This window comes from Aquarana catesbeiana, linkage group LG05, assembly GCF_042186555.1.
Source record: "Aquarana catesbeiana isolate 2022-GZ linkage group LG05, ASM4218655v1, whole genome shotgun sequence".
NCBI classification, from domain to species: Eukaryota; Metazoa; Chordata; class Amphibia; order Anura; family Ranidae; genus Aquarana; species Aquarana catesbeiana.
In genome coordinates, this window is record NC_133328.1 from 39,221,341 (window position 1) to 39,241,418 (window position 20,078).

The following is a 20,078-nucleotide window of genomic DNA, read 5'->3' on the forward strand; positions in this document are numbered from 1 at the left end:
AGATGCGGCCGACAGGAGATTTTTTCTTCTCCTGCCAGTGCACCGCTTCAGTGTGAAAGCCCTCGGGCTTTCACACTGAACAAACAGCGGAGGCTGTTTTGGGGCAGTTTGCAGGCAGTATTTTTAGCGCAATAACGCCTGCAAACCGCCCCAGTGTGAAAGGGGCCTAAGGGAAAAAAACCCTTATAAAGCAGGGTCCAATTTCCTCCAACAGGGTAAAAAAAAATCCTTACCGTGTCCCTGCTTAGGAGATTGCCTCAGTTCCTATCCTGCCCTAGTGACCACACAGGGAGTGGGGGGGGCAATGTAAAGAGGTGCAATAATCTACAGAGTAAGGCCACTTTCACACTTATACGACTTGTCCTACAATTTTGTACTGCAAAATCGTATGCCAAGTCATTCTCTATGATTTTCAATGACTACCATTCATATTGGCACGACTTTAAGTCATGCTGACTTCAAAGTAGTCCCTGCACTACTTTGGTCCAACTTCCCAGCGAGTTGTACTCCATAGACCTCAATGTTAAACCCTCAAGTAGCATGCAAATCGTACCTGAATAATATAGACACGATTTCAGTACGACGTTGTAAGCACAAGCTGAGAATGGTTAATGCCAAAGTTGTGGCAAAGTCGTACTGCTCCCAAATTGCGGCAAAATCGCAGTAAAAACGTGGCCGTGAAAACCGCGGTGAAGTCGCACAAGTGTGAAAGGGGCCTAAATCCAAAGCAACCAATCAGATTTCATGTCACAGTGCCCAGATAAGTGAAAGCCGTGTCCTGACTGGGTTACTGTATATTGTGCTTGGCTGTGGGTGGAGAGGAACAGGCTGGCTGCTATTCACAAATCACAAATCTCCTTACTGATATTTTCAGAACAGATCCAGATAGCAAAGAACTGTTGAGTTTCCTGAGACAGACGCATCCCCTCCATAATCTGCTGCACCGTCGTGTTATTTCCATGCTTCAACTCCACTGAGCGGTAGGAGCCGTCCATCCGATAGATGCGCACCTTTTCATACTGACGGAGAAAAAGAGACAGAGTGCCATCAAAAGGAGAGGTTAACAGAAGGTTATATTGCACAGATGAGAAAGAATAATGGCTGATAAGCTCACGTTTTAAACATCCCACAAATTCAGAACAAGGATGCACCTTCTACATAGGCAGAAAGAGAAAAAGCAAAAGAGAAAATAAATAAATAAATAAAAAAAAAAAAAGAAGGAGAAGAAGAAAGAAGAAAAAAAGAGAAAGCAAAAAAAAAAAAAAAAAGAAAAAAAAAAAAGCGCAAAAAAAGGAGAGAAAAACAGTGAAAGCGAAAAAAAGAGAAAAACAAAACAAAAAGAGAGAAAAAAAAAAGAAAGCGAGAGAAAAGCAAAGAAAAAGCGAAAGCGAGAGAAAGCTAAAAAAAGAGAAAAAAAAAAGTGAAAGAGAAAAAGTGCGAATAAAGGAGAGGAAGCGAAAGAACAAAAGAGAAAAAGAACAAAAAACAAAAAAAAAAAAAGGAGAAAACGAAAGAGAAAAAGCGAAAGAGGGAGAAAACGAAACTGAAAAAAAAGAGAGAAAGAAAAAAGGAGAGAACAAAAAAAAAAAAGGAGGGAAAGTGAAAATAGGAGAGAAAAAAAAAAGAGAAAGAAGGGAGAAAAGAGAAAAAGCAAGAGAGAGAAAGCGAAAAAAAAAGGAAGCGCGAAAAAGGAGAGAAAGCAGAAGCGAAAAAGAGGAAAAGCGAGGAAAAGCAAAAGTGAGGAAAAGCGAAAGTGAGAATGCGAAAGTGAGAAAGCGAAAGTGAGAAAGCGAAAGTGAGAACAGGAAAGAAAATTAAAAGGGAAAAAGCGAAAAGCAAAAGAGAAAAAAAAAAAAAGAAAGGGAGAAAGCGAAAAAGGAGAGAAATCAAAAAAGCAAAAGAGAGCAAGCAAAAAGACAGAAAGCAATCTTCTTACGGGTTTGTTGAGGGAATTCTTCAGCAGCTCCGCCGTCTCCTCCCATTTACTCTGCTTGTTTTCTTCACATATATCCAGAGGTGTGCGCCCCTGCTGGTCGGTGATGTGCTATATAACCAAACAAAAAAAAGCACGGTGAAGTTCAAACTGCAAACTAAGTAGTCCTGATGTGGGGGAGGGGGTGGGGGGAGAGATACTCTGATGGGAACTCTTAAGTGAGGCTACAAAATGTTTGAAAAAACGCTCAAAAGAAGCTCATGTTGGGCATTTCAATTGAAGTCTATGGGGACAAAAATGCTCAATTCTGCCTGAAAAGTAGCTCATGTACTTTTTTTGAGGGACAGGCGTTTTGCTACAAGTGACAGGATGCTCAGGTGTGAACAGGGTCCATTGAAAACAATAGGTTTTTGCTTGTTAACTGTTTTTGAGCTGGGAGACGCTCAAGTGTGAACGAAGTCAGAGGGTGACTCAACAAGAACACTGGTACAGAGGTACAGAAGAAGACTAGACTTGGGAACACATCTCATATGTGTATACCAAGGTGGTGCATGCCATCAGCAAATAACTGCTAAATGCATGCAACTGAGACCTCGGTTTTTATTGTGACACGCTTACTGGCAAAACGGAGAATTGGGGAATTGTTTAATGAAAATAGCCGGTTGTGTCCTGAACACCAAGAAGTCAAGACTTACCCTATCTATCTCTGGGTGATTGAGGAGGATCTGCACGATTTCAGCATGGCCACCTCCAGCAGCGAAGTGTAGAGGAGAGCTGAGTTGTCCATTCAGCAAGTTGGGATTACATTTGCCTTTATCTAGTAACATGCTGGTGGCCTCCACCTTCCCGTACCTTGTGAAACAAAAAAATCATTACAATTCCTTTTAGTATGGCACTCTCCGTCTCTAATGGAGCCTCAGATGGGAGTAAAAACCCATCAGTGGTTCTAACACTCCCCCCCCCCCCCAACAGCATTGGCCGAGCATATACTTTAATAAGTGATGTTATAAGTTAAAGCTGAACTCCGGGATAAGCAAAATACATTGGTCATGTGTATTCTTCCTATAATCTTGGTGTCCTTTGTGCATTTCTTCCAGATCTGTGAGGTAATCCAGATTGAAAATTTCCCTCTGTGCTGGGGGCATAAAGACCGCTCACTGCTGCCCTCTCTTCTTGTGCAGAGTGACTGGTCTCGTCTCCGCCCCCTCCTGTAGTTTACTGCAGGCAGCCTGTGGTGGGTGGAGCCTGTAAGGTCCCTCCCACAGCTCTACTCTCTGCACAGGCTATGTACAGCACCATGATGATGTCACTGTTACCTTTAAATAGTAATGTCTGAGTTTGCAAAGGAATTTAGTGCACACAGAGTGGATTTATAGTCTTTGTGGCTATTGGAAAACATTTTAAAAAAGTTTTTTGCCTTTTTTGAGCTTTAAATGTAGTTGGAGATGGCAGTTTACATATTTCTATAATGACAAGTTTTCTTTACAACTCAAAGCCTCGGTTCACATCTATGCAGTTGTCTTTTGATCTGTCTCTGCAGTGCGTTTTGCACATAGGGTTTTGATGCATTTTTTCGCACGTTTTTGATGCGTTTAGCATTTTTTTTAAAACTGTTTGTTGGGTGGATTAAAAAACGCAAATCGCCCCAAAAACGCACTACATGCTTTTCTGCAGATTCTTCATTCAATTCTATTGAACTAAAAATGCACAGTTTTGCTTTTTAAAAATTCTCTGACCCTTTCCAAAAGCTCAGTGGCTGAAATAAAGCATAGATGTGAACGTGTCCCAAAGGAAACCATGTTCAATGGACTGTAGTGTGTTTCTGCAAAAAGCAATAAAAACGCATAGGTGTGAACTGAGCCTTAGTAAGGGGTCTGCCTACTATAAATCACAGCCTCAGATTACATTCCTGATAATGTATATCATCATTCCTGCTGTATATTGTAACCTATGTATGCTATAATCATAAAAAGAAAAAAAAAAAAAGGAAAGAAGAAAAAAAAAAAAAAAAAAACACATTTCTGAGCTCCAGTCCAGTGACTTTGCCTAGGCCAAGATGATGTCATCAGTCCGCTGCAGGCAGGAGGAAGCCCCTCCCCCCAGGGACCACACTGTATTATTACTGTGCCTCACCCAGCTGCAGAGGCAGCGATCGGGGGTGTACACATGCCCATGTACCCCCTGCTGAATGCGGGGGGGGGGGGTTCAAGCAGGTGGTGAGAGGCGTTGTATTGTGGATCGCTCTTCAGAGATTAACCACTTGCCTACTGAGCCAATTCTGACACTTCTCACATACATGTAAATATCCACTTTTTTTTTTAACTAGAAAATTACTTAAACCCCCCCAAAAAACACACGTACTATCAATATATATATATATACACACACACACACACACACACACACAAGTATTGTGACGTCTGCCTTTACACACACATGAACTTTAATGGCATCCCAGTCTTAGTCCATAGGGTTCAATATTGAGTTGGCCCACCCTTTACAGCTATAACAGCTTCAACTCTCCTGGGAAGGCTGTCCACAAGGTTTAGGAGTGTGTCTATGGGAATGTTTGACCATTCTTCCAGAAGCGCATTTGTGAGGTCAGGCAATGATGTTGGACAAAAAGGCCTGGCTCACAGTCTTCACTCTAATTCATCCCAAAGGTGTTCTATCGGGTTGAGGTCAGGACTCTGTACAGGCCAGTTGAGTTCCTCCACCCCAAACTCGCTCATCCATGTCTTTATGGACCTGGCTTTGTGCACGGGTCCAAATCATTTATTGGAGGGGGGGATTATGGTGTGGGGTTGTTTTTCAGGGGTTGGGCTTGACCCCTTAGTTCCAGTGAAGGGAACTCCTAAGGCGTCAGCATACCAAGACATTTTGGACAATTTCTTGCTCCCAACTTTGTGGGAACAGTTTGGGGATGGCCCCTTCCTGTTCCAACATGACTGCACACCAGTACACAAAGCAAGGTCCATAAAGACATGGATGAGCAAGTTTGGGGTGGAGGAACTTGACTGGCCTGCACAGAGTCCTGACCTCAACCCGATAGAACACCTTTGGGATGAATTCAAATTCACACCTAGCGTTTCGTGAACACGCTTTTTGCTACACACATAGGGCAACCCATTCATTTCAATAGACTGCCCTATGTGTGTCAAAGTGCTGTAGCTCATGTAGCTTTTTGGGTATTGAACTTCACAGGTTTCTCAAATTTATTCTATTTATTTTTTTAACCGCTCGTCTGCTTGCTGCGTTTGGGGTGCCCTTAAGAATGAATGGCACCTCAAGTGTGATGGAAAAAAGAAAACTCGCCGCTCCAGGTGAGATAAAGGAAGCCTAATGATCCAGCAGGTGCTCGCCTCGGATCGCAATGAAATTAGAAGAAATGGGCGCACACCACTGTAGATCAAAATCCTCTTTTTTTGGACATCCCAAAAATTACAGGCATCAGAATGCTGGGTAGACGCGTCTCGCACATTTCACGCGCGCTTAGTTATTACCTCAAGTGTGACACGTTTTTTACACATTTCGGAAAGATTCACTTTTGCAAGGGTTCACTGAAAGCTCAGGTGTGACTGCAGACTAAAGGAGGACAACCAGGGATTCATGTACACCAAGCTTAAAGGCTGGGGCGGGGGGTCCGCCTGTCAAACACAATAACTCAAGGAGCTCTTCAGTTTTTTTTTTTTTCATTCTGCCGGCTGGGTTGAACAACAAAAAAAGAAAAACGCCTGTGTGTACCAGACATTAATTTTTGCTCAGGAACTCTCCTCTGACACAATACAAAGTCATCAGAACACTCACCAGCAAGCATAATGTATGGGGGCCCATTGGTCATTGTCCAATTGGTTCACCGAAAATCCCTCGTCTAATAATCGACTTAAGAGTGTGGAATCTCCTTCACAGGCGCTGCGATGCAGAGGGAAATCGTCCACCCACTGGCGCTCCCTAGTGGACAAAATGAAAGTACATTACATTCTACACTTCATTTTTGCAAAGAAAAAAAAAAGAAAAAAAAAAAAAAAAAAAAACAAACACAAAAAATTGTCAATTCATCTATTTCAATGTGAGATGACAGTGTAGTGTACTTTTACAATTTTTTTTTAGTGCACAGTAGCTAAGTGATTAGAACTTCCACCTAGCAGCACTAGGGTCGTTGGTTCGAATCCCAACCATGACACTACCTGCCTGGAGTTTGCATGTTCTCCCTGTGCCAACTTCCTCCAGGTATTCCAGTTTTCTCCCACACTTCAAAGACTTGCTGGAGGTTAATCAGCTCCTGTCTAACTTGGCCCTAGTATGTGTATGTATGAATGGGAGTTAGGGACCTTAGATTGTAAGCACCTTGAGGGCGGGGACTTATGTGAATGTATAATACATATATGTAAAGCGCTGCGTAAATTGACAACGCTATACAAGTACCTGCAATAAATAATTTACCATAAAAAAAAAAAAAAAAAAAAAAAAAAAAAAAATTAAAAAAAAAAAAAAAGTTATGCTTTTATTGTATTTGGATAGAGTGGTGAGGGGTTATAACCACAGTCAGGTTCCCCCCTAAAAGGAGATCCGCAATGTTGACAGAACAGGAGGGGAAATGTTCTTAATAAGACACAGATAGAGAAAAAAAAATCCTGACAGTGGTTTTAAAGTATAACTAAAAGCATTTTTTTTTTTTAGTTTTGGATAGAGTGGAGAGGGATTAGAATACCTGTCAGGTTTTTATTGCTGTCTGAGTTTGGGAGATTCTTCACCCTCTGTATTTATCCCGTTTACCATGATTGCCAAAAGTGAAAGAATGCCAAATTTTGGGTTGTCACCAGAACAGAAAAGTAGAAATTTTCCAATGGGGACACTAGTTCTGGTGAGAACCCAGGGATTCTCTGACTTTGGAGGGATTTCCTCTTAATTCCTGATGTAGCTATGAGACAGGAAGTGAAGGGACAACATGGGACACAGATGGCAAAAAAACTGACAGGGGTTATAACCTCTCTTTTCCTCTACCAAACGTTAAAAAAAAAAAAAAAAAAAAAAAGGAAGAAGAAGGATTTTGCCTTTAGTTCTACTTTAACCACTTCAATGCCGGGCATTTTCACCCCATTCCTGCCCAGGCCAATTTTCAGCTTTTAGCGCTGTCGCGCTTTGAATGACAATTGCGCGGTCATACAACATACAACTGTACCCATATGACATTTTCAGCATTTTTTTCCTACAAATAAAGCTTTCTTTTGGTGGCATTTGATCACCACTGCGGTTTTTATTGTTTGCGTTATAAACAAAAAAACAAAAAAAACCACAATATTTACTTTTTGCTATAATAAATATCCCAATTTAAAAAAAACCAAAAACACATATTTCAACCTCAGTTTAGGCTGATATGTATTCTTCTCCATATTTTTGGTAAAAAAAAAAAAAATATATATAAATAATCACAATAAGCGTATATTGATTGGTTTGCGCAAGTTATAGCACCTACAAAATAGGAGATAGATTTGTGGCATTTTTTTTTTTTAACTAGTAATGGCGGCAATCTGCGATTTATGTCAGGACTGCGATATTGCAGCGGACAGATTTGACACTATTTTTGGGACCATTCACACTTATAAAGCAAACAGAGCTATAAAAATACACCGATTACTGTATAAATGTCACTGGCAGGGAAGGGGTTAACACTAGGGGGCGATCAAGGGGTTAAATGTGTTACCTAGGGAGTGATTCTAACTGTGGGGTGGGGTGGGACTGACTGGGGGAGGAGACCGATCGGTGTTCCTCTGTACTGGGAACACACGATCGGTCTCCTCTCCCCTGACAGGACGTTTACACACACAGATTTACGTCCCTGCTCTGTGACTGGCAATTGCGGGTGCCTGGCGGATACTGCGGTTGCCAGGCACGCGCATTGGCTTTCAAGTGACGAGGCGCGCACGCCCCCTAGTGGATGGGAAGCCGAGGACGTTAACCCCTTCCCCGCCAGTGTCATTTATACCGTAATCAGTGCATTTTTATAGCACTGATCGCTGTATTAGTGTCACTGGTCCCCAAAAAGTCTCACTCCATGTCAGGTGAATAAAGGTCCCTAAATCTAACCCATAGTTTGTAGACGCTATAACTTTTGCGCAAACCAATCAATATACACTTATTGGGATTTTGATTTACCAAAAATATGTAGCAGTATACATATTGGCCTTAGAGCTGCACGATTAATCGCATATAAGATCGCGATTTCGATTCACCCCCCCCCCGCGCGATCTGCAAGCTGGATTAGCTCGATTTTTCGGATCTCCCAGTCGGGGGCACGGAACCAGTATGGAACGCAAATGGCGCTGATATCGGAACTGACGTCAGTCAGCATAGAGCATAGTGCCGGCCTGGACTGCGCAAGCGCAATCAACACGCCGCTCGTTCCCAATGCCCGGGCTGGTTATTTAATACAGCAAGGGGCGGATACTTTTCTCAAAGGGGCGGATGTATGGTTAACTATACATCCGCCCCTTTGAGAAAAGCATCCGCCCCTTGTTGTAATAAATGAATAACAAGCCCCGAGCATCGGGAGCGAGCGGTGTGTTGATTGCGCATGCGCCGTCTACAGCTGATTTTTCTCTTTTAAATTTAACCATTTTAAAGAATCGTGAGAGAATCGTGATCTGTATTCTAAGCAAAAGAATCGCGATTCTCATTTTTCCCAGTATCGTGCAGCTCTAATTGGCCTAAATTGAAACATTTTTTTTTGGATGTGTTTTATAGCAGAAAGTAAAAAAATATTGCTTTTTTTTTCAAAATGGTCTTCTTTTTGTTTATAGTACAAAAAATAAAAAGCGCAGAGGCGATCAAATATCACCAAAAGAAAGCTCTATTTGTGGAAAAAAAAAAAAAAAGAGAGGACATCAATTTTATTTGGGTACAGCATCGCACGACCGCGCAATTGTCAGTTAAAGCGTTGCAGTGCCGTATCACAAAAAATGGCCTGGTCAGGAAGGGGTAAGAAGTGGTTAAGAACGAACGGCACTGCATCGTACCAATGCGTGTGGCCGATACACACGTCACCACAAAGCAACAGTATGAACCCAGCCCTAACCAAGTGCTACCGTTTCTCCCAGGTAAGCAGCACAGAGATCATTTAGCTTTCCCTCCCTCCTCCACTCATTACAAGTATAAGAAAACACTCAGCAAAAACCAAGCATTCATGTTTACACACAAACAAGGCGGGCGCTGGTACCGGAGGACGGTCCAACCATCCCAGCATGTCCAACTGCCCTCCTTGGTCTACGGCCACCATCAGAATACTAAAAGCAAAAAGAAAGTAACGGGGACTGTACTTGTCTTCCATGACGCTGCTCATGCTCCTCTGCCACTTGTCTCTCTTTGGAATCTGGATTTTGGAATAGTCCGGAGCTCCGAGCCCAAAATACGGGTTTATTACCACTTTATCCACCTACAATGAAGGAAAACATGGTTATTTCAACGTGATAGTTCGCTGGAAATGTAAAGATTTGGAGAGTCATCCAACATAGTTCGACGTCAGTTGATGAGCTTTGTACGCTTCGTGATTGAACACCGTACTGCTCAACTGCCTACGCTGGAGCTTCTTTTGTGACTATTTGCAGGCTCTTTAAAAGCGGAGTTCCACCAAAAAATGGAACTCCCGCTTTTCGGAATCCTCCCCCCCACTGGTGTCACATTTGGCACCTTTCATGGGGGAGCAGATACCTATATAACCCAGGTATCTGCCCCCACTTCCGGGCATAGATAGCCACAGTATCCGCGGATATCTATGCAATATCCGGCGCCTCCTCCGCCCCCCCCGCTGTCTTCTGGGAGATACAAAGGTCCCAGAAGGCAGCAGGGTCCAGTGGGATCGTGCAGTGCGACATGCGCAGTAGGGAACCAGGCCGTGAAACCGCAAGGCTTCACTTCCCGATTCCCTTACCGAAGATGGCGGCGCCTCCACCCGAGAGCTGAGGGACAAATCGGCTTCGGGTGCCGACATCGCGGGCGCCCTGGACAGGTGAGTGTCCATATTTTAAAAGTCAGCAGCTGCAGTATTTGTAGCTGCTGACTTTTAAAAAAATAAAATTTCGGTGGAACTCCGCTTTAAAGCCGTTAAAAGCATCCTGATAGGACAAGCCACGTTCACCAAACGCAAACGCAACGCAAAGCAGTTCAAAACGCAGCTTCTGAATGCTCAGTAATCTTACATGGTTTCAATTTTGGGTCTGTAATTATCATCTCTTCACACTTTGTGGAGTCCCTGACCTGGGACTGGTAGGACTGTTTGGACATTCCATATCCACATGTTTCTCCAGGTCAAGGACTCCATAAGTCAATCAGGGTTTCTCCAGAGGGTGGAAAGGGTTCCTTGTCCTGTAAGCAATGGTGGATCTTTATCTCCTACTTTCGCTGGTCATCAATGTAAGGCCAGCCAGAGATGGAGCAAATTTCTTTCCTGTAACTCGTAGAAAAAAAAAATTAGCTTGATCCCCCCCATCAATACAGACCGTGCTGAGAGGGGGATCTCTCCCGTGGAGCCATTGTGTTCTCCCCACCATGAGGGGCAAGGGAAGCTGTCCCCACCACGAGAACACAGTGATTATAGTTAGCTAGTCCATACCAGCCGATGGCAATAAAAACATGTAAAATCTGACAGGTTGGCTGTACCCAAGTTGATCGATCGATCAGCTTGGGTACATTCAGTCTGCCCATACGTGGTTTGAATCTCGGCCGGCTCCTGCTGAATCGGCTGAGATTTGAACCATCTATGGCCGGCTTAAGGGGACCAATCCTCACTATCTTCCAATATAAACGGTCACTTCTACACTAACCAGCAATGCAAGAGGGCACCTTCCAATGAACCACTAACGCAACAGGGCACATCTCAACTGCCTCCAGTGTAAGGGGACACTACAATTTTCACAGTCTCTATTATTGCATTCTTTTTATGATTATTGTTAAAAGTAGAACTATAAGCAAAACTTTCATTTTGGATAAAGCAAGGGACGGTTCTAACCCCTGTCAGATATTATATTTTGCCATCTGTGTCCCATTTCAGAGATTTCCCTTTACTTCCTGTCCCATAGCCAAACAGGAAGTGAGAGGAACCCTCTGCAAATTAAAGTGGTTGTAAACTCTTACGTATAGTGAACTGACTGGCCTCAGGTGATACACAGAGATGAAACAGATTGTCCTACATTGTACCAGTTTATCTGCAGCCCTCTCTCCTACAGCCATTCAAAGTGCAGAATTTATACAGCTTTTCTGAGCTGTCAGAAAACAGAGGGAAGAGAGCTGAAATTACCCTCTGAGAGCTGTTCGGAGGGAACGGACATATCCCCCTCCCCACAACACCTAGGAACAGAGCTGAGCCTAGAGGTCCCTCCCGTCACCATTTTTCCTCTTGGTGTCAGGAAAACTTGTCAGAAGTGATTCATGGTGATAGAAGAATGAAGAAGCAGCAGACAGAAAGGACACTAACTGCTCTTAATAGAGACAAGTAAACACTATAGAGCAGTGATGGCGAACCTTGTCACCCTAGAGGTTTTAGAACTACATTTCCCATGATGCTTATGCACTCTGCGGTGTAGATGAGCACCATGGGAAATGTAGTTCCAAAAAACCTGGGGTGACAAGGTTCACCATCACTGCTATAGGAGGGATATGCTTTGTTCAGATTTTATGTCTGAGCTCTACAACCACTTTAAGGGAATTCCTTGGGGACCTTCAGATCACCAGAACCATTGTCCCCATTGGAAGATTTCCTATTACTTTTCTGGGGACAACCCAACATTTGGGATTTTCTTTAACTTTCAATGATAATAGCTAACAGGACAAATAGAGAGGGTGAATCTCCCTAACAGGGAAACACAGAAAGCAATAAAAACTGACAGGGGTTCCAAGCCCTCTCCACTCTATCCAAAGTTAAAAAAAAAAAAAAAAAGTTTTGCCTTTAGTTCTACTTTAAGGATAATTTTGTCATGTAGGGCAGGAGTGGGTGTCATAAAATGGCAGCACAATCTTTTTTTATTTTGTACTTTCTTGGGTTTTGCAGAGTTTTCCTAGAAGATGAGAAATGAAATCAATGTTTTCTCCAGGGTAAAAGATGACAGTCCCATCAGTTTTCGGCACAGATCAATCAATTTTGGCATGGGATCGTTATCTTTTTGTGTTTTTTGCTAATAGGAGTAAGAAGGGGCTACTTTAATATTCAGGACCAACTTAGGGGTTTAAACTATTAGGCTCCATTCACACATGCAGGTTTTGTAAATGCCTGCAAAATCATACATTTTTGCGCACGTTTACAAAATGTGCTAGGAAAGCGTGTTGCGTTTGCGGTGCCATTCATTGTTAATTCATAAAGCAAACACCAAGTAATGCAGATATGTACCAAACACAGTTGTGCTAAATACCCGACTTTTGCTTGGTACCAGCCCCCTGCAGTCCCCTGTACGGTAGTACTCAGACTTGGAGAGGGAGGGGCAGCACTAGAAGTCAATCATTGGTGATGCAGCTGACATGTACTGGCACGTAACAAGCAGAAAGGAGCAGAGTGATCACCTCATCAGTCTGCCGCTTCTCCTTCACTGTCCAATCAGAATGCTACACAGCAGAGGGGAGCCTAGCTGTACGGATTAACTTCAGAAGAGAAATGTCAGGTCACCAGCTGGGCTGTGTAGTCAGGAAAGGAAGACTGGCTGGGCAGAATTACAATTCTTTTGACAGAGAAAACAGCTACCACAAAACTTATGTCAACTGTGCTTCCAGTTTAGCTTTAAAGTGGAACAAAACCTTCTGTTGTTTACAGTCGAGGAAGCGGCCATCTCAGCCGCTGTTTGATCTGCAGGTGTCATAGTGCCGCACCTGTGATCAGGTATGACACCAGCCGCTTGACAGTTTGGTTGACAGCACAAGCAACTGTCATAGTTATTCACAGCATGTCTTGAATGTAACCATTTTTGAGAAACAGTTAAATCGATGGGTTTAGTTCCACATTAGGAGATAGTTTTAGGGGTTAGGCTAAATGGTAGAGTTGGGTTAAGAGTTAAAGGGTCAGTCCACCCCAAAAATGTACTTTAATTATTGGAAGAAATAATGGAGTTAAAAAGGAGTTTTAAAGACAGAAGGTTTGAAGATAAAAAAAAAAACACATTAAGATTAAAAAAAAACAAAAAAAAAACCCTTCTCCTTTACAACTCCTTTAAGGCATAACAAGAAGTGATAGAAAATCTCTCAGAAGTAAGGCGGTCACAGGTGGATTGAAATTCGGGTGGTTCAGCAGGAACCAGTCTGTGATTTTTTTTTCCCCATGCGATCACTGCCGGCAGCTATAGCTGCATTCTGAGGGCTGGGAAACCTCCCGCTGTCAGAACACAATAGCGCAGCAGCAAGGAGTCCCTCATCAACACTGAATGCGTTGATGGGGGAAATTTTCTTTCCTTCAACCTGTGGCTGAAGGTAAGAAAATTGTACAAGAATGCATGGCTTTGCTTTAGGTAAATCCCCTTTTGGATAATTGTCAACAGAACAAGTGTTCCCATTGAAAGATCTCCCCTACATTCCCATTTCGGTGGACTTAAAATTTAGAATTTTTCCTCACTTTCAGTTTAATTAAATGTCATCAACATGACAGAGAGAGGGGGTGAATTTCTCCAATGGGGACACAAACAGTAATAAAAACCTATTCCCCAGGGGGACGACACACACAAGGATTCCCCTTGTAGAAATTCAGATGGGGCTCTTTGTGCATGTCTTCAGGAACAATAAAGTTCTCTAGGAACGTCAAAGTTGTCATTGTGTGGCTGTCTTTCTTTTGCTGGAAAAAACATGAGAATGGATGAGCTTCATCTGATTCCTGCACATCACGTGAGCTTTCAAAAAAAAAAAAAAAAAAAAAAAATTGTGGGCTTGTGAGCAGCAACCCTCTACAATAATTAAAAACAAAAATTCCAACCCCTCATCAATCTATACAAAATAAAAAACAAAAAAAACAACTTTTGGCTTTAAACCTACTTTAACTACTTAAGGACCGAGCCTCTTTCTGAGATTTGTTGTTCACAAGTTAAAAACTTTTTTTTTTGCTAGAAAATTAATTAATTTAAACCCCCAAACAGTAAAAACATTTTTTCTAACACCCTAGAGAATAAAATGGCGGTCATTGCAATACTTTCTGTCACACCGTATTTGCGCAGTGGTCTTACAAGCGCACTTTTTTGGAAAAAAATACACATTTTTGAATTAAAAAAAAAAATAAGACAACAGTAAAGTTAGACTATTTTTTTTATATTGTGAAATATAATGTTATGCCAAGTAAATTGCCACCCAACATGTCACGCTTCAAAATTGCGCCCGCTCGTGGAATGACGAAAAACTTTACCCTTAAAAATCTCCATAGGTGACGTTTAAAAAAATTCTACAGGTTGCATGCTATGAGTTACAGAGGAGGTCTAGGGATAGAATTATTGCTCTCACTCTACCGATCGCGGCGATACCTCACATGTGTGGTTTGAACATCGTTTTCATATGTGGGCGCTACTCACGTAAGCGTTCGTTCTGCACGCGAGCTCGGGATGGGGCGCGTTTAATTTTTTAAACATTTTTTCTCTTATTTATCTTACCTTTTATTTTTACACTGTTCTTTAAAAAAAAAAAAAACAAAAAAAAAAAAAACTGTGTCATTTTTATTCCTATTACAAGGAATGTAAACATCCCTTGTAATAGAAAAAAGCATGACAGGACCTCCTAAATATGAGATCTGGGGTCAAAAAGACCTCAGATCTCATATTTACACTAAAATGCAAAGAAAAAAAAAAAAAAACGAAAAAAGAGCTATGGGCAGAAGTGATGTTTTGGCGTCGCTTCCGCCCTGCAATGGTATGGAGACGGGTGGGGGCCGTCTTCCCCCTACTCGTCTCCATACCCAACAGGACCCGATCGCCTCCGCTGCTACCGACAGCTCCAGTAAGCGGCGGAGGGCATCGGAGAGCGGCAGGAGGGGGGGGGGCCTCTCCCGCCGCCGATAAAAGTGGTCTTGCAGCGAATCCGCCGCAGAGACCACTTTTATCGGAAACCGGACGGCTCACCGAAAAAGAGAAAACCGGGGTTATGGTAGTTAGCTGCTGCCATAACAAAAGATATCCCTCTTCAAAGTGCCGACGTATATCGGTGTGAGCCGGTCTGGAAGTGGTTAACCAGTTTCTGACCAGCCACCGTACATATACTGCGGCAGGTTGGCTTGGCGTCGCGCCCGCAGTGATCGGATTCACTAAAGAACCGATCTACAGGCCCAGGCCAATGATTTCTGCCCTGGACCTGCTGATCGGTTCTGGCGAATGGCAGAGTGTCCGCTGCCTGTGTAATGTAAACACAGGCAGAGGAAGTGATGTCATCTCCCCTCGTGGAGCCCTTTTCGGTTTCAGCACGGGAGGAGGAGGCATCTACAAAAAGAAGGAGAGGCGGAATCTTGAAATAATTGCAAAAAAGGATGATCAGTCACTAAAACATGAAAAGAGATGTGGACCCATTAGGCCTTGTTCACACGGCCGTTCTATAGCGTATGCACTTGTAAGGACTGCGTTTCCCGCATAGCGATGCGCATGTGTTCCATGCATCTCTGTGCAGGCAGTCCCATCTATGTCAGTTGGGACACAACCTCTGTTCCCAATTTTACAGCCATGCTAATGCGGGTGGACAGCTCCGAATGCAGACCGTGTGCGTTCAGAGCCGTGCACTCACGTGGCTGTCGAACTGGGAGCAGCGGCTGTATCCACGAAGCCACTGTATCCCGGACTAACATGAATGGGACCAATTGCACTGGGATGCACGGAACACCTGTGCACCCTCATGCATGCAAACACGGCATGAGCATACGCTATATTCTATAGATATTCCTTATTCAATTGTCTGTCTTGGGTCACCCAGCACAGGATAAACGAGTGCATGAAATTAGTACCCGGTTTGTGTATTGCAGGTCGGATCCGAAGAGAGGATTGTATATACAGATATCTGCCTTCTCCAGTGCCATCATTTTGCTCTTGATTTCCAGAGCCGTGTAGCCCATGTGCAGAGAGTCTACAGACTGGCCGTCTTCGGAGGAGTAAGCTGGATTGGTGACGTTGGTTTTTATCCTGTCTAGTGGAGACGGGCGGAACAGCGCAGCAATGGCGTGAGACTTTGTGTGCTGCTCATCCAGCCACCTGCACAGAGAACAGACAACAGATCAGCTGCAATACCATCACTGTGCAGTTAATAATAAAACTTAAAACTGAGCTAAATTTATTCTTCAAAAGGTCCCCAGCTCTCGCCGGAACCGGCATCTTCTGGGTGTCAGTCGTTTTTGGCTGGCAAGCATGACGCCACTCCTGCGCATGCCTCAGTCATCCGGGCGCACAAGAACTGTGGCGGCGATGTAAGCTGAGCTGTGCATGCGCAGCTCAGTTTAGATGCTGGGGAAAACAGCCAGCAGGCAGGTAGGTGTATTTTACTGTAGAGGACACTCTGGGGTTGATTTACTAAAACTGGAGATTGCAATATCTGGTGCAGCTGGGCATGGTAGCCAATCAGCTTCCAGGTTTTTTTTTTCAAAGCTTAACTGAACAAGCTGAGGTTAGAAGCGGCCACCATGCACAGCTGCTACAGATTATGCACTCGCCAGTTTTAGTAAATCAACCCCAATGCATGTCTCTTCTTCCATAAAGAGATTGCCTGTTCACAGTTTATGGCAGTTGGCATTATATTACATTTTTTGTTTTTGGTGGTCAGATACACATTAAAAAGCAGAACTAAAATGCCTTTAGTTCTGCTTTTTAAAGTATATCTGACCACCAAGAACTCAAAATGTAATATAATGCACCTTACCAGTCCTTAGGTGTAGTAGCTGCATTTTTGTTATGCTTTTAAAGTAAACCAGTGATGATAAAAATATGAAGGCTGCCAATACTGACCTACTTGTGAAAAGAATAATTGATTGACGTAAAATATTGAGGCCAGGTGAGAAGCATTTCAAGAACAAGGTCAGCAAAGTCCTGACATTCCACCCATGTGTATGTCAGTCTGTCCAACAGAAGCCGGCTGTTCGGCCGGCTTCTGTCCAACGTGTATGCTGGAAAACCAGCAGCCGATCGACTCCCGATCAACGCTCTCAGCCAATGGCAGGGAGCGCTGATCGGAGTGTTCTGGCAGGGGGGCCGTCCGCCTATCAGAAGACAACAGCTCAGCGGGGGAGATCGCTGGACGAACCTCGCATGGTTAGTACAGTCAGTTTTTTTTTTTCGTGCCACCCTTGGGGTGGCACAAAAAAAGAAAAACTAGCCTGTGTTCCAGGCTTTAGACCCTGTTCAAATATCATGCCAACCATAATTATTCCTCCAGAGAGGAGGAAAAAGACAACAGGATAAGTGGGGGCTCCCCATATCGGAATGTTAATAATCCGACTAATCTTTACCAAGACAGGTCTAGTGACTACCAGGCCGCTCTACCTAATCCTCGCTTCTTGCATCCTCACTCCCCCGCCCTCTCTTTCTTCTCCCTCTGCCATCATCTCCCATCCACCTCTTACTTCCTGTGTTGTGACATGAAAAAAAATACTATATAAAAAAAAAAATAATAATAATAATAATAAAAAAAAAAAAAAAAAAAAAAAAAAACCACCACACAACATTCCAGTAGTGATATTTAGGAAGAAGAAAAAGCAATTTCAAAGTCGCACATCAGTGCGATTTGTACATCTGATTTCACTGCAGCTTGCGACTCCTTTTAAACCAAAGTCAATGCAGTTCGCAGGAAAAAATAATATTCAGAAAAAAGTACTGCAGGAACCTTTTTCAAAGTCGTTGCGACATGAGTCGCGGTTATTTGAACGGTTCCACTGCCATCAACGAGGTGCGCCTCGTTATACGATTTGGAACTTTCAATTATAGGACAAATAGCAACCGTGTGAACGGGGGCTTATGCTGCGTACACACGATCGCACATTGATCGGACATTCCGACAACAAAATCCATGGATTTTTTCCGAAGGATGTTGGCTCAAACTTGTCTTGCATACACACGGTCACACAAAGCTTGCCGGAAATTCCGAACGTCAAGAACGCGGTGACGTACAACACGTACGACGAGCCGAGAAAAATGAAGTTCAATAGCCAGTGCGGCTCTTCTGCTTGATTCCGAGCATGTGTGGAACTTTGTGCGTCGGAATTGTGTACACACGATCGGAATTTCTGACAACGGATTTTGTTGTGGGAAAATTTGAGATCCAGATCTCAAATTTTGTGTGACGGAAATTCAGATGGAAAATGTCCGATGGAGCCTACACATGGTCGGAATTTCCGACAAAAAAGCTCACATCGAACATTTTCCGTCGGAAAATCCGACCGTGTGTACAGGGCATAAGTGTTCTTAATTGAGAAAAGTACACACTATAGATAGATCCGCTTTGTTCAGATTTCATGTCTGAGGTTTACAACCACTTTAAGCAAACACATGGGCATTCCAACAGGTGAGGGTTCAAAGAATGACCTGTAAAGAAACTCAGCCTTACCACTTCCACACATTAAAAAAAACAGCAGACTTGGAAATGACTCTAAAGTCCTTACTTATCCAGGGCGAGAAGCATGCGTGCAGTGAGAGTGGAGAAGTGGCTGCTGGTCTCGCTGCACACCCTCATGATATCCTGCAGACAGAAGAACACGGGTCCGCCAGGGCTGTAGGACATCTTGGAATTATCTGAAAACAAGACAATAAAAATGCAAATTAAACGTTTAAAGAGGACCGGTCACTTTAAATCCTTGCTCTCCTGAGAGTCTGAAGGAAAGGCAGAAAAGAGTACTGAGAGAAAATGCCAACTGGCCAGGGCAAAGAAGGGCAGCAGCTAAGGTTTGGCAGAGGCCAAGTACATTGGGTCAAGGCATGGAGTCATGGGTACCATCCCCTGCTTTGTGACAAGTATAAACAATATATATATATCTTAGCGATAATATAAGTGTACACAGTGCAATATATTGAATAATAAGTTCCTAGTCCACAAGACAATGTGAAAAGTCAGTCATACAAAGTGTGAATGTCCACAGAGTGATCAGCAGTCAAATTAAATACACGGTGTTCACACCAATGTACAAACTGAACTCTCACCAGAACAATAGGACCTCTTACTGTTAAGCAGGTCATACAAAATAGAGGTGTAGTACTCCCAAATGGCCATCAGGCACCGCTCTCCTCCGGACAGGATCAAGATCTTTGCAACTCCTCCACTACTTACATCAGTAAAAAACACATCCAAAAATATAACAAAACAAATAGTCTCCATAGTGCAGTAAATAAAACAGGTTTATTAATAAAAAGGGATTAGCACTCACATAAAAAATCGCTCTCTGGTAAGCAAAAAGAGGCTGGTTCACACAGAGTAAAAAAGCGGCTCACTTCCAGTTTCCGGCGACTGATGTCATCTCCCCCTCAACGCGTTTTGTCACAAGGACTCTCTCAAGCCCCAAGTTGCAAAGATGTCCTACCCACACCTTTGCACAGTAACGTGGTATGTCCCGAGTGTCTGATTTGGTGGATGATGGGTATCATTCAAAGATGCAAAGTATGAGAGCAGAGTTCCTAGTTTTGTGCCTAGCAACCCCAGTGAGGGAATCTCAGAGGCTACAACCTCTCTCACCCCACCTCCCCAGTCAATATAAACACTGAAGGTACACATAAGTAGGCTTCCCCAAACTCCAATAAGTGTAAGAGATTTCTCTGGGATGAGGTCCTTTTGTCCACCAGCTGAGAGCAAACGGTGATTCTATAAAGCAGGTCATGGTTTTGGTGCCAACAAAAAAAGACTGTAGGTTTTTAGTGTTGCCTCCTGATGTCTTCCTCTGCTCAGGACAGGTGTTCCCGAGGTGTCCAGACTTGACACAAGTATTGCATCTCCTGGTATCAGCTAATGCCGGCTTGTACCGGGAGCCCTGGGTGTTGGTCGCATTCGCTCACAGGTGTGACAAGTGCTGCCATTGGTGGCCTCCCTCCTTTCCTTGCACTCAATCGAGAAGTGATGGATTTCTACAGGATAGATGTGCCGGAGATAAACCTGGACCAGAGACTCATGAATTTTTTTTTTTCAGTCCTTTAGTCCTATGCCAAAATGTGGTTCATAGGCAACCAAAACACATTCCTGT

The 20,078-nt window shown here is 43.4% G+C and overlaps 1 protein-coding gene across 5 annotated transcripts in view; it reads right to left on the reverse strand.

The window, feature by feature from the left end:
- KRIT1 (KRIT1 ankyrin repeat containing) overlaps positions 1–20,078 on the reverse strand; it is a 77,102-nt gene that overhangs the window by 12,964 nt on the left and 44,060 nt on the right. For all 5 annotated transcript variants that reach the window (XM_073629620.1, XM_073629622.1, XM_073629621.1 and 2 more), the window contains 7 exons: positions 18,513–18,642; positions 15,873–16,116; positions 9,250–9,365; positions 5,741–5,884; positions 2,629–2,785; positions 1,937–2,044; positions 863–1,019 (listed from right to left, as the gene is read on the reverse strand). In XM_073629620.1, coding sequence (XP_073485721.1) covers positions 863–1,019; positions 1,937–2,044; positions 2,629–2,785; positions 5,741–5,884; positions 9,250–9,365; positions 15,873–16,116; positions 18,513–18,642 — 1,056 coding nt within the window. The remainder of the gene's footprint in view (positions 1–862; positions 1,020–1,936; positions 2,045–2,628; positions 2,786–5,740; positions 5,885–9,249; positions 9,366–15,872; positions 16,117–18,512; positions 18,643–20,078) is intronic.